At 29.3% G+C, this 14,938-nt stretch overlaps 1 protein-coding gene across 3 annotated transcripts; it reads left to right on the top strand.

Annotated features, from left to right (window-relative positions):
- The first annotated feature begins 695 nt into the window (after positions 1 to 695).
- On the top strand, positions 696 to 14,556 carry LOC118195274 (troponin I-like protein). Of its 3 annotated transcripts, none has more exons than XM_035366542.2 (7): positions 696 to 853; positions 1,010 to 1,133; positions 7,403 to 7,503; positions 9,421 to 9,464; positions 9,586 to 9,630; positions 10,171 to 10,279; positions 14,127 to 14,556. In XM_035366542.2, exons 1-7 carry the CDS (start codon positions 824 to 826, stop codon positions 14,178 to 14,180), a joined length of 507 nt encoding a protein of 168 aa, XP_035222433.2. In that variant the 5' UTR covers positions 696 to 823; the 3' UTR covers positions 14,181 to 14,556. The 3 variants fall into 3 exon arrangements, with proteins under 3 accessions (XP_035222433.2, XP_035222432.2, XP_035222434.2); XM_035366541.2 differs by lacking the exon at positions 7,403 to 7,503 and adding an exon at positions 5,679 to 5,779; XM_035366543.2 differs by lacking the exons at positions 7,403 to 7,503; positions 14,127 to 14,556 and adding exons at positions 5,679 to 5,779; positions 11,340 to 11,524.
- Positions 14,557 to 14,938: the final 382 nt, after the last annotated feature.

Below are 14,938 nucleotides of genomic sequence, written 5' to 3'. Positions count from 1 at the left end.
AACTTAAAAATTCAAGAAATTTTGCATGCTTTGATAAAGGAAGTCTCATTTAAGTAACACTTAGGTTTCAAGACATTCCGCAGTTACGTGAAAACTCGGATAATACCAAGTCCCAGAAAACTATGCATAACGTAATATTCGTGTAACATAGATTTATAAATTATTATTAATGAATTATTTTCTGTAAGAGATAGACTTCTTTTAATAAAATAACGATAAAGTACACGCAACACTGTCCAATTTTGCTATCTTTTCTCTATATATAAGAACATAAGGAATTCTAATTTTTAGCCGAATGAGGAACGAAAACTATTATACTTGCGTTGTAAATATGGAACAGCTTCAAAGAGAAAACTATTAATATTGAACAAGTTTCCTATTAAATCATTGTGTAAATAATGACTCACGATTACCGAACATTCATACTTTTCCTTACGTCTTGGATAGTCATAAAAACAGTATCGGCGGGTAATTTTTTGGGCTACTGCATTCGGAATTTTGAATCCCATTTTTGGATTACGCAATTTATAACTCGCTATTTTTTAATTTTCTAAATTTTTTGGAAGCCGTGTTAAATTACGAATACGGAGCAGAATTTTAGTTTTATTAGTAAATTTTCATTAAATTATTTACGTTGTTATTACATAAGTTCTTAAGTAAATTAAGTTATCTATTTTAATAAAACATGGTTTATTATACTGATTCTTTTGCTTTATAGGAACAAAAACGAAAACAGGCTGAGAAGGAGAGGAAGAAAGCCGAGGTCCGAGCCCGGCTAGAAGCTGCGGCTCAGGCCAAGAAGGGTGGCGGAAAAAAGGGTTTCATGACCCCTGCCCGTAAGAAGAAGCTGAGGGTAAGTACGAAATACTATTTTTAGTTAATTTGAGCATTACGACATAAATATATTTTAGAGAAGAAAATTAACTAAAATATAATTAAAAAAAGTCTACTAAGCTGAGGCGAGATATACTTTTGTAATTCTACCAGTTAAAAGTTAAGTATATTGTAGACCCTGCTGAGGAAAAAGGCCGCCGAAGAATTGAAGAAAGAACAAGAAAGAAAAGCAGAAGAAAGGAAGAGGACTATTGCCGAGAGGTGTGGACCTCCTAAAAACTTAGATGGCATCAATGAAGGTAAATGATGATAACTAGGTTAAAATTATAATTAGTATAACAAAATTCAGCCTGTAACCGTAGCGGCGAATATTTCAAAAATGAAGCAGTAAGTGAGGAAAATCAAGAACAAATAAATTTCACTATGCGTAGTGAAAATTGTTAAGAGAGATAAGACGCTTTTTTTTTTTCCTTATTCGGTTCTCGAAGTAGGATTTTTGACAAGGATCCATCCAGCCTCTAATGAATGAGTTCCAGTTGTGTCTTCCGGTTGTAAAGATAGCTTAGATGTTTGAATCTTGTTCCTTGCCGAGGTTCTGAGATTGTGGATCCTGAGCCTTTTGCTCTCCATCACAGCTGTTGTGAGATTACTTTACTTCAGCTAATTAAAATGGAAAATGATTATAATTAACCAAACCTAATTTTAAAGCAAATATTTAAAAAAAAAAACTTTTCAAACCACATGAATTATTATTTTATAACTATTTTATTGTTATATTTGTCCGGTAAGTGTATGTACTTCTCATATTATAGCATAGACATCCAATTAAAAGGTTTACTGACCGAGATCAAACGATAGTTTATTTATCATTTGCGTGATAAAACTTACAAAATAATGATTAAAACGCTTAACAAAAATAAAATAACAGGACAGAACTCTAAATGTATTTAAAGATATATTTAATTCATTCCTTAACTGTACTTCTATGACAGATGAAGCGGACGTAATGCCCCAGTTTGTAACGGATAAATCTCACCATATCTCTAGAATTCTAAACGTTTATTGTTGAGTTTGTATTTAGTGAAAATTGAACGTCCATTTGTTAACGTGATAATAAACTGTACAATTATGTACAATAGTCTGTCGCTGTTAGTTACTATCTATAGATTTATAATATTTACGTAACAAAACTTGAGACAAAGAAACTCGGCTTAAGTCAATCCTTTAAAGTTAAGAAGAAAATTTAATTTCATTGTGAAACATTAAACAGCGTCTGATTTATTTTATAACACGAATACCTGATCTTTATTTTTTCAAATAAATTGTTTTTAAATATGTTGGTAATTCTAAACCCAGAATTTTAAAATATGTATATAATTTATGGAGTACAAATGTAATTTTGCTTCGAAATAGTTCGGAATATATTTTCAATTTGATACATTATAATTTGTGATTTGTTTTCTAATTTCATTTTGATTTCTTTTAAACTTTCTTTATCTTAGAACTTAGTCATTAAAATCATTCGAATAAGGGAACCATTTTACTTAATTTGTTACTTTATATAGAAATGCAAATGAATACTTTAAAATTGTTTTTTTGAAAGAGAGATTTGTAAAACATAATTTTTAAAATTTTTAAGCGAAGTGGCAGAACATGTCTTTTGTTTCGTGTCTGTGTAAATACAGATGTAGGAAATTTTTTGTTATAGAATACTACCTAGAAAAGAAATCAGTTTTGTTTAGTTTAGTAACTGATTGAACTCATTTATTTGAGTGGTCAATCAAATAGAATTCTTTTCTTAAATTTTCAACAAAGTTTCAGAAATTATAATTTTAGTTGTGTATGTTCAAATGCAGATATACCAAAGTGCTTGTCATAGAATAGTTCATAGAGCATAATCATTTGTGTTTAGTTTAGTAATTGTTTAAAATCATTCCTCTCCGAATTGCACATTTAGTCGATGTCATTTCAAAATGACACAAACTGTACGTTTGTATTCCATTTGTGTCATTTCAAAGCGACACAAACTGTAGCTTTGTACTCCATTTGTTTTAAAACGTGTTTCAGTATTGTAGTTAATATTATTTTTTAGTATTATTTATGAATGTGTTTGTATATGTTTCAGCTTGTGTAATCATTATTGTTAGTATTTTTACTCTTCATATACGTATATGTTTTAAATGTAAAGTGTGCTTAGTATTTTCTTCATGAAAAGTGCTTTGAGTTCTGGATTTCTTACCTTGCCCTTTGTTTTGTCGTGTACTAATTATAAACTGCGTTAAGTTAAAAGTATTCCAAATGCAGTTATGCGCAATAATAATAATATATTGCATTTGCTTTAGACGAAAGTAGTGTATTTGATTCATTATAACTGAAACAAAGTTTTGTATCACACCTTAAAGCAGATATAGTATCTTATCTCAATTGTTTAAGTATTGTAAGATTTATTTTAGCTTGCGGATTAAAGCTTTCTGGTTTTTGAGTTATATTCTGAGATTTGCCATAACATCTTTCATTACAAAGGCGCTGCCAATGTATGGCCACGGAACTATATAATCACCTCATTTAATTAGAAGATCTATTAACTTTATTCTAACTTAATTGTTATTTGTACTTAGCAATGCATCATGAATTTTTAAAATTGCGTTAAAGGATATTAATTTTTTCGAAGAGATTACGTCATTATGGAATACAATGATATTGCGATTATGAATACAGTGACATTGCGAATGAAACTGATCATGGATTTATTGATATGTTTTGTTCATAGAAAATATTTTACAGGTCATCTGATATTAGATATTATTGGTAATAATAACCGAAATTAATAAGGTGTAGATATGTTATAAATGTCCGGTGCTTCTTTGTTGTAGCTGGCCCCGATATTGAATCTCCGATCAAGAGCTATCTCGCCAAAATCTGGTTGCGTGTTCTTAAACCTCCACAAGTAAAAGTATATTACAACCCTGTTGCATGTTTACTGTCGCCACGTGTTCTTATGTTATTCATTTTTGGTGAGGTGTTTCGAGTTTGCATTGTTTATTTAAAATATATTCATTTTGTCCATCGAATATGACGTTAACAATCTTTAATTTATCAAGTAATGAGATGGATGCTATATCGTTTTATCAAGAAAGAGGTCTTTTACCTGACAAACGAGTATGAGAAAATGGCCGCAACATGAAGCTCTATGTTAACGACGAAAGCATTTGGAGGTGCAATGTTAAAAATTAAAAAAAGATGAAGGGCCTCTGTGTTGGAAATTCGTTCAGTGGTTCCAGAATATTGTTCGTCATTGCTATTAGATTTATGTATTTTTCAGCAGAGGAGTTGACGTCCATGAAATGGAGTGACACACAACTTAATATGTGTGAAAGTACTGTAGTTGACTGGAACAATTACGTGCGATAAAATAATAATAATGAAGATAAGGATAAGTGTGTGTGTGTGTGTGTGTTTGATTATGGCAAAGCCTCGAGGGCTATCTGCCTAAGAGGAGGGATGCCTTCGTGGAGGACTTTCTAAGGGAAACTGGCTCGTATACACGTTACACATGGGGAAAACCACGAAAACGCCCATGCAGCCAGCCCGTTCGCGGGATTCGAACATCGGACCGAACTACCAGTGTTCAGCAACTTTACCGCTCGGCCGCTGGTGGGCAAGATAAGGATAAGGATTCTTGAAATCATTCTTAGGAAACGACATGTATTATTGTTATTATTATGTACTGTGTTGTTTATTTTTATATTCGCGCTTCATGAGCTTAACAAAATTATAGCCGAGATCTTGGCGCAAATCTAAAACCGTCAAACATAGTTGGAGGCCGCTATAACAAAGAAGTACCAAATGTCCAAAAATATAGCCTAAAAATCAAACGCGACGGAAGCATGATAGGGCTTGAAAGGAATATCGGTAGTCAAAGCACTTCAGAGTTGCATTATCAACAGAATGAAATTGAGAGCTCTATAAATAGTAGAAAAAAAAAAGATATTAAAAGTTAATCAAAATTAATTTATAGCAAGAATTTTTGTTTCTTCTTTTATAATAGCAACAAAATAAAGCTTCTTAACATAATAGTTTTCAGATGTTTACAATTTCTTACATCAAATAAATCCACTTTGTTTTTCATGCAGCAATATATAATTTTCTTAAGTCCAACCCCACTTTTGAATTATTTTGTTCTGAAGATTCTTAACTAGATTCTAATAAAATAATGGGGACAGTAATTAGGTATGACTTTTAAATGAGAATTTTTTTACGTTCAGCAATTAAAAATGTAAAACGTCTCATCGACTTATAAATAGCAAAACGGACTCATTGAAATAAGAACTATTGGTAAAAAAATTTCACTACCCATTAATAAATATTCAGTATTACAAAGATGATTGCAACCCAAAAAATACGCACTGATTTAATGAATTTTGAATTTTCTGTTTAAACTTGCAGTAGCTTTAAAATTAAAAAATTCTTAATATTTCTAAACAGATTTTATTTATTTTTGTTTACTCATTTTTTATTTTACCTTTAATATTTTGAGTTTTATTGCCTTTTTGTCGTTTTTTTTTCCATATATGTTTCTTATAGTTTTGAAATTTTGTTTTTTTGTCTTCTGCTTTTTATTTTTTTATTTACGAACAGAATTGTAATTTGCATATGGAAATTTTACGGCTTTACAATTACTTTTATCTCAGTAGAGCTCTCCATTTCGCTCTGACTTCATGTTTCATTCAATAACTTCCCTTCTGCATCTTCTCAAATGAATAATTCCTCTTCTTTTTTCACCTTTCGTTTTCCCTACCTCTTCCACAACTTCCATTTCCTCGCGCAACCTTGTTGGGCCGCAGCTGCCTTACAGGCTATTTGCAAAGAATACTATCAGAGGATCGTGAAGCTAGAGGATGCTAAGTATGATCTGGAGTACGCTGTCAGACAGAAAGAATTTGTGGTATGAGTCATTTGATAAGAAAATAGATTTTTTGAATGGTTAATTTTCCTTTTTGATTGGCAGATAGCTGCGGCACTCACGCTTCTGCGATTTTTTTTTTGGATGACTTACCTTATTTTTTGCTGGCACTTTTTTGTTTTGTTTTTTGTCGTTCGATGTTTTATTATACTTTGGGAACTGTTATTCATTTATGCTGTTTGCTATCGACAACACCTTGCCATTTATATCATTATATCGTATTTCGGGATATATCTACACCTTGTGAATACTATGTGTGAAATGCAAATTAACATACGACTCTGAACTAATGCAGATCGTCCCAGTCCAATGGATATGAAACTATATTCAGCGGAACCTTCGAGTTCAATGCGTCTACTGGTTCTGCAAGTCAAAATTAAAATTCAACTAGATTAATTGTATTGTTTATTAAAAAGTCTATATTATATGTTTTACTTAAAAAACAATCAAATAGTGCTTTTTTTATTTATATTTGCGTAACAAAAAGAATGTTATTGAATATAATATTGGTTTTATTTTTATTTTTCTCTTAAAATATACGCAGCACAGATAAATTTACAATACTTTTTTACCATTTACTGCGTTGCGAATGGCAGAGGCTCAATATATATATCGTTTTATGGGTTCTCCGAATCGACAAAGTTTGAGCAATTAAAGTCAGAGCAAAAAAATTTCTTTATTTTCCATCCATATCACAACTTCTGTTAACAATGATCTAAAAACTGTTACTTTTGAGCGCCAGGAAAGAAATACTCACGCCAAAATTTTGTATTTAGGCAATGAACAACAAAAATAAAGGCCAATAACAGCAAAATATATTGACAACGACGCATAAAAAATAAAGTTATACTTTAGCAAAACTATATGGAATATATTCATAAGGCGACAACCAACGGTTTCAGATGATTTAGGCTTTCTGTAGAGGCGGTCTTACAAACGTCATGTTTAACATCGATCAGAAATATTCATCATTTTTAAGGACGGGGATTTTAAGAAAATGGCTGTCACAGGAGGGTTCGATAATAATGTAATCTTATTAGCAAAATCAGGAATATTATCAGGAATAATAACTGTAGATATCAATATAAGTAATGAATATAAAAAGATATGACATAATAGAAAGAATACAGTGTAATCGAAATTACTTTCTAATTATAATAAAAGCAACCTATTTTTTTGATACTCTTCTAAAATACTTAAAACAATTTAGGAATGTTGATCAATTCTTACTTATCAATAATTAGGTAAAATGTCCCTTTTCGTCCCCGGAGGTATTGAGAATGCATCTTAAATAACAATATGAACAACACACAGGGACGGACAAAAATGAACTGTTTACGAATGCAATGCTGAATTACTGAAGCAAACAGAATCAATGAATAATTTTTCAAGTATGATTTGTGTTTCGCAAGTGGCTTTTTGTTTTTGAGTTCTGCCCACGAGCTTTATGTCACAGTGCATTTTGTAATCCTCAGTGCTCCTTTTCCTTTGTTACGTGCTTTCAACAATCATTGTTAATCGCTTACTAACCCATTCGCTTATTTAACTGGATTTAATGCAGTTTATTATGTTTTGCCTTTTTTTCCCTGTACCCGCTTTTTGCAGCCGAACTAATGCAAATCTGCAAAGAGTATCATGATCGCATTGGTAAACTGGAAGGTGAAAAATACGACATGGAATATGAATCAAGACATAAGGAATACAAGGTCAGTGCACGTTTTAATGATACTCCATTCCAACTCAGGAAAATATCACATGTGATCACGAAACTAGTATTTACTTGCATTCCCTATAATTGTAAAAACGCTTAATAAGGCTTAGTCAGAAATAAAGGTAAAACATAAACTAAAGAGCTTTACTCATTTTTTGTAGTTTTATCTAAAACGTAAACTGAAATAAAAGATAAAACAATAACTCTCATTATTTTAACTCATTCAGTTCAGCATTAATTATCCAGCTCTATAAAAATATTTTTCTCTGATTATTTAGAAATCATACTATCTGAAAATTATTAAATAAATGAGGCTTTGACGTCCATCTGAACTAATGTGATAAATAAACACTTTCATACCATAAATATACACTTAAGACTAATATTTCATGCTAACACACAAGTGCAAACATAACCGGCTATTATATCTTTATAATTATAAATCTCGTCGTTGACAGTTAAAAAAAAGCCATTCTTTAAACTTGAACTCACTATTGCTGTTTATTGACAGACGATTATTTGAATATTTAAATTTTCCCACTTAAATAAAGTTAAATATTACACAAAGCAAAGTGATAAATATTCTCCAAAGACAGAACTTCAACAGAGGTTCCAAGAGATCCTGCCATTCAGAAAATCAGAAAATGTAATAAAGAAAACACGCTAATAGACAAAAGAGATTCCAAGACCTTCTGCTATTCAGAAATTAGAAAGATAATAAAATTAGAAAAGGTATGTTGAAATTATATGGAAAAGTATATATTAAAGTTAGCTGGAAAGACATATTATATTACTAAAGTTTTTACTGAAACTTTTAGTAATTTAAGTTCATGTGATAAATAAGGAATTTAAACTTTTAAACAAGTTTGATAAATTTAAATTTAAATCTGTGATTGAAATCGTTGCTACGTAAAAATACGAATAAACTATAGCAGGGCTTCTAAAAAATTCTTGACCTCATTTTGATGGGATAAGATGTTTCAAGATTTATGAGCGACGAAGAAATTTCCCAAATTAAAAAAACTTATAATAAAATTTATAGGATTGCTAACATATATACGTTTTACAAATCAATTATGGACACTTAACGAAAATTATGGACACTTAAGTCTATTAAAATAATCAGTCGATATCTTGGACACATTCCAGAACATATGAGCACCATGAGTGAGTAACATTACTTGTATAGATTAAAATCTATAACTGTAGAAAATGTGTACATATTCACATATTTCTACAAGCCTTATTTTAAGAAATTCTGAACTTTAATCCAAGTATATCAAACAACTACATTTTATAGGATGAGTGATTCAAGAATTATAAACTTTCGTAGTTCTAATTTTGAAGTGAAGTGCTGTATTAATCTAAATATTTATATGCATTATTATTAAAGTTTATAAACTTTAAAGTTTTGAACTGAATGTAGGAATGACTGCCAAGTTTGTAAACTGAAAGCATGTTGTTAAATTCTCGCATGTTTTATTACGCCGAGATTTTTTTTTTTTTCAAAATCTTTATGTAAGATGTAAGAAATTCTATTTCAGAAATAAATTTGTCTTAACTCTGAAAATTTTTCCCTTTTCATTTCTTTTATCTCACTTAATTGCACATTACACATAATCTCATTTACTAAATTAAAATTTTGAAACTCTTTCCATAATAATATAATTTTCTACGTTTTGTTTTTGATTTAAAGTCAGTGAAAACGATTTCATAAAAAATAATATTAAAAATTACAAAATTAAATCAAGTTAAAAACTCTTAAAGTAAGTTAACAAACAATTTAAATATAAATAAAAAAAACATTTTATCGTAAATAATAATCAAAGAACCTTTTATTAAAAAAGTGAAGCATTAAATTTGCTGATATATAATTAATTTAATTGAAACTAATTTTCGATCTGTGTTTCAGATTAATGAACTTAACATGCAAGTCAACGACATGAGAGGAAAATTGTAAGTTAATTAAATGTTTAAAATCACAATAATTAAGTCTTAATAATTAATTACGTGCTCTTATTCCATAGAATAGAAAGTTGTACTTGTGATTTACGTTCTTTTACCTTTTTTCCCTTAGCATCAAGCCACCTCTAAAGAAAGTATCCCGATTCGAATATGGAAAGTAAGTTTTCGTTTTTCGAAAATATTTTCTTGTTTCGCATAATGTTCATGGTAATGTGTGACTTGGGATAGAGAAATAAGCCGAATATGTGCGAATAAGTTGTAAGTGAGTGTAACAGCAGATTGGTAGACTGGGAGCTTAACACGAACGTAAATACCTTAACTAACTCTTTTGGCGACGATTAAAATCTGAAACTTTTCAGATTTTTTAAAGAAAACATTTTGTCGATTTTTAGCTAAATAGATTTGTTTCGTTACTGTATAAAGCAATGGACATGTTTTGCAGACTGGAGTGAAGTATTTTAAGTCGAACGTATTTCATAAAAATATAACTAATGGAAGACTTTAATCGCTAATCTCCTGTCCTTTCATAAGAAAACACGTTATAAACATTACAAAAGCAGGCTATTAAACCTAATTTAAATAATTTTGGGATTTTTATTTATCTTCGGGAAACTTGAGGATTTGGAATTATGAAATTCCAATATGTTGAAATTAAACATCATTTTTAATTTTCTTCTAACAATGAGTTCTTTCCTAGATTCGAGAAATTAATGCGCGCAGCCAAGAAGGCTGATAATGACTTCAGAGCCAATCTGAAATCTGTTGGACCATCCACGAAATTCAAGCTCGATGAAGATGTCAAGGAGGTAGGAGAAGCTTCCTCATTTACCTAATTTTTATCTGAATTTATAAGCAAATATTGTTTTAAAGTATAAATACATTGATTATTTTTATTGTCTCATTTTCTTTTGTCAGGTTAAGTATTTCCTTTTCTTAATGTTGTAACAAAAATTGGTGGCTTTTTGTTTGTATCATAATTATGAGCTTCTGTTATAGCGCTTTTGTGTGCTGTGTATTTGTCTTTACCCTATCACATGGATTAATATTATCATTTATATTTATAACTACTTTTGTGCATTCTAACGCTACTGTAACCTGAAAGCAAGATAACAGTGCGTTACTTTTCAGCTATTGCAGATACATTTCTGAAAAAAAAAATAATCAGTTCATTTAGTTTTAAAAAAGGGATTCATTATTTTCAGTACACAAATGATTCGCAAGTTTCCTCACATTTCATACAAATTCAGTCTCAAATTTCGTACATATTATGAATTAACTATAGCATAATCTAATAAGGTACTACAGATTTAAAGTAGCTGTGTTATACCTGAATGAGTTAAATTGTTCAGACTTTTTACGAAATGAAAAATTAAACGGTTGAATATAAAGTGAATCGTCACGAATGAGTAAAATAAATTCTGCTTACGTATTAACCGATGTACATGTAGAATAAAGTGCGATGCATGTTTTCGCAAGTATAGTTTGTGAGTCACAAATTATTTTGGATATAGTTTAAACCTACGACGATAAATATTCGTCAAAACTAACGATAATAAACAAAGGGCTGTAGGATAAATCTTCAGGATGTAAGAGTTGATCAGTTAAATATGCTCAACAATAGTACATAAGTTTTAAAGTAGTATTAATAGAGTATTTAGGACAAAATCCAGCCTATATGATATTTGGTTAAAAAGTCAAAAAGATTTCTTGAAACAGAGTCACATACAACTGCAAAGCAGTGCCTGTTTGGAATATCTTTGAAATAAATGCAGTTTTGTTCACTTAACTCTATTTTTCTAGTTTCATGTGTATCTACCTGAAATTTTCCTCGTGTGTGTTACATGATGTTTCTTTTTCGTTTCACAGAAAAAAGCCCCCGAATGGGCAAACAAGTAACAGTGCTGTTGTATCGCCATCTCTGTGTTGAACCTTCGTCTGTGACCTGGGCGTTCAGAAAGCTATCCTACACACTGTTTACACATATTAAATTCATTCAAATCCATGTAAATTTCGATTACAAACTTCTAATAAATATTAAAAACATCATGAAAGTTTATTTTTTTATTTCTTTGCAAATGGTTTTAGCGAAAAAGTAATATATATTATTTTTTTTAATCTATGCTCCATAATTAAAATTTTTGAAACAATGAGGAAAAAAGAAATTTTCCTTTTTTCTCCATATTAAACCTTCACATGTTTTTTGAAAAGTCCAAACATAGGAAGATTTTTTTATAGTCAGAAGACTTAATTTTAAATAATGGAAATCGGAATTAAAATTGCCTTTTAAATGCTAGAAAAATGAATATAATATCCATACACTTATGCTTTTGATAATATTTAAAACCAAAAAAAAAAAAAAAAAAAAAAAAAAAAAAAGATTGAAGCTGAAAATCCTCAATTTTTAATCCCTTGTTTTCTTTTGTGCTACCTTGTATTTTGTGTCGCTTTGCATCCTTTTTTTTTTCCACCTGGAGAATTTTTAGAAACCGAACCAGGTGTATGTATGTTTTTGCAGTGTTTCCCTATCAATGTTTTTAAATTTTTGTGTCATTTTTGTGTTTTTGTTTGCTTTGTGAAGTATTTTGATTGTTTGAATTTCATTATGGATGCGCAGTTAAACGTATTTTGAAAATGAAAAAAAAAAGTTCATATTTTGAGCTTTAGTTTTAAATTGCTTAACACAATAAACAGTTTCGACGCAAAACAGCCTTTAAGAGGTAAGTACAAATGCATTTTAAATAACTGAAGAATTATATTTAAATATCATTAATACTGATTCTGAAGTAAAATTAATCTTTAGAAGAAAAATATTAAGTTTCTCAATTAAAAATGAATAAGAATTATATTTCTGATATTTAATGTTAATTAATTTACGCCTTTAGTGTAAAATCAATTCGATTTGATTTTACTTTATTATATTTAAAATATAAAAATGATAAATTATTTATTAAGTCTGTTTTAAAATTTAATAGAATTATTTTTCATAAAGTTTTAGATTGTTAATAATAACACATAGGGTAGTTTTATATTGTGAAATGGTCAAAACTGATATCATAAATTTTTTAAACATTTTAATTAAGCAGTAAACGAAATTCCAAAAACTGTGGAAAAATATAATTGCATGTACGCCTTTTCATTTAAGTATCAAATATAATTACCATTACTCTAAGAAGCTAGTGTAATGGTAGTAAAATGAAATAAAGAATGAATGCTTGAAAGAAACTAATTATAATGCTAGTAAAATTAAGAATCCTAGAAATGAAATAAACATGAAAAATGTATAATTTAATAATAGTATAAAATGAAATGAATTCTAATCAATTGTGTTTTAATAATATAATTATACTGGTAGCAACATATGCTAAAAACATTGCTTTCGAAGGGAACAAGAGTAAAATGATCCGCATAATATTATAATTTATAAAAGTAGTCCGCACTTGAAAAAAGCTTAAGAAACTCATTCACAGAGGAAATAAAATAAGGAAACGTTTCATAGCGGATATCAGAAGAAACGGTGAATTAAGAGGAAAGTTAATGAAATCTTTCCAAGAAAAGATGAAAAATCACAATTTAGTTGATAGTGCATGTTTTAAAAAGTAAATAAATCTGCTATGTGACATTCAAATATATTTAAACTAAAATCCCCGATTCTCTAACGAAACATAGGAGTGAAATTCGTTTCGGTATGAGTTGCATAGGAATGAGAATGGAAAAGCAAAAAAGCAGAGAATAAAGCCAGTTTTTAATGTACATAATATATTCATTTTGAGGCTTAGCAATAGAAAGCGAACGTGAATAAATTATTTTGTAGTTAAATTTTGCAACATAATTCAAGCTTTGCGCAAAAATAAGCACTAAAGTTAATAAAATAAATCATCTTGTAAAATTAATCAAAAACTTTACTGTACATTATGTTTTGGGAAAAAGCACTGTTAAAAAAATTAATAAACATCGACCTTCTGTGTGCGTCCACACCACATAAATGTTTTTCTCCTCTTCTTTTCTAATGCAAGGAGCCCTCACAATCCGACTTTCATAGTATTTGAGTATTTTATAGAATTTCGCAGTACTTGGCATTTTTCTCATTTTCCAACCAAAACAAAGTATAAACTTGTCCAAGAAAATGTAATAACAAAGATATTTTAAAGCAATTTAATTAAAATTTTAAATAGCCATTAAAAATAGATGATGGACTTTGAAAGAACAGTTTGAATGAATATTTATAATTTTCCCTTCAGTATTATAAAAAGTATTAGTTAGAAAAATAAAGGCATATATTTACAATAATATGATTTGATGAACTGAAAATATGCTTTAATGTATTAAAAATTTATATTAAGACATTAGATGAAATTACAGATTCTGTATATAATAAAATTTGTTTCCTATACTTTGTTTATTTTTTTATTCCAAAACGTAATCTACTTTCTGGATAGCCCTCGTATAAAATTCCAGATATTAAAAATTCCTCCTCATATAGTGTTGTCGAACCGTTATTGCTTTGAGAAAAAATATTTTCAATTTAAATGCGTCATTTGGAATAATCGATAACTTCCGTTGTTTAAATACATTTATACAGTAATTTTTAGATGTATTTCTGTCCCTGCAATTGAATACACACTATTCTAATATATTTATGTGTTTCACTAATAGGCGAAACCAGACTGGGCTTTGGGTGCCAAGAAAGACGAGAAAGCAGAGGAGTAAAGGTTGATTTCCAACGTTCCACTTTTAGAATCTGGAAAAAAATTCAGTTCATTTATCTACTTTGTACGTCTGCCAACAAGAACATAGTCATCGAAACTGTGAAATGAGCTGACATGATGTCACAATTCAAAATTTAATGTGATCCGTTTTTTACCTAGAAACATCTGTCACAAATGGCAACCAATGACTTCTATGCTGATGTGAACTCACGGACTGTATAGAAGAGTTGAATTTACTTAACGTGAAGTAAACATTAAAAATTCGCCAAAGTTTGTAACCATTTCAATGTGTAATTAACACTTGTTCATACAGTTAAATATTTTCTTTGTCTTTTTTTTCTTTTACAAGCTGTCAAAATAAAAGTGATGTTTCTGGATGTCTTACGGATTTATTTTCGTTCAGTCATTACATCCAAACCATGAACTGAAAAATCACATAACTATAAAAAAAAATTCTGAAACATCAAATCATATATAATTTCTTATACTAAAATAATAATAATTAAGTTCCAACACAATGGATTATTTTGGAAAGACAACGAAATTTCGCGTTTTTTTTACAATGATTATGCATGCAAATGCTTAAAACGATAGCGTAACAATAAAACAATCGAGAAATCAAAACATTTAGCTTTAATAGTGAAATGTTAAGAAATAATTTCTAGATTTAAAAATTAACCATTTTTCACTTTTTAGCAATCAGATAATTAAAATAAGCAATGCTCTCTATGGAGCAAAATGATTTCCTGAAATAGTTAA

Source organism: Stegodyphus dumicola, chromosome 5 (assembly GCF_044657685.1).
Source record: "Stegodyphus dumicola isolate Sdum_Otavi_A_Nest chromosome 5, ASM4465768v1".
Classification (NCBI taxonomy): domain Eukaryota; kingdom Metazoa; phylum Arthropoda; class Arachnida; order Araneae; family Eresidae; genus Stegodyphus; species Stegodyphus dumicola.
The sequence above is the reverse complement of the archived record's forward strand: the minus strand, read 5'-3'. Positions and strand labels throughout refer to the sequence as shown.

What these genes read in the sequence shown, in the direction of transcription:
- LOC118195274 (XM_035366542.2), top strand. Translation starts at nt 824, where the DNA reads ATGACCCCTGCCCGTAAGAAGAAGCTGAGG. An exon ending in CCCGTAAGAAGAAGCTGAGG is followed by an intron (nt 854 to 1,009) that starts GTAAGTACGAAA and finishes AGTATATTGTAG; the next exon opens with ACCCTGCTGAGGAAAAAGGC. An exon ending in CTTAGATGGCATCAATGAAG is followed by an intron (nt 1,134 to 7,402) that starts GTAAATGATGAT and finishes CGCTTTTTGCAG; the next exon opens with CCGAACTAATGCAAATCTGC.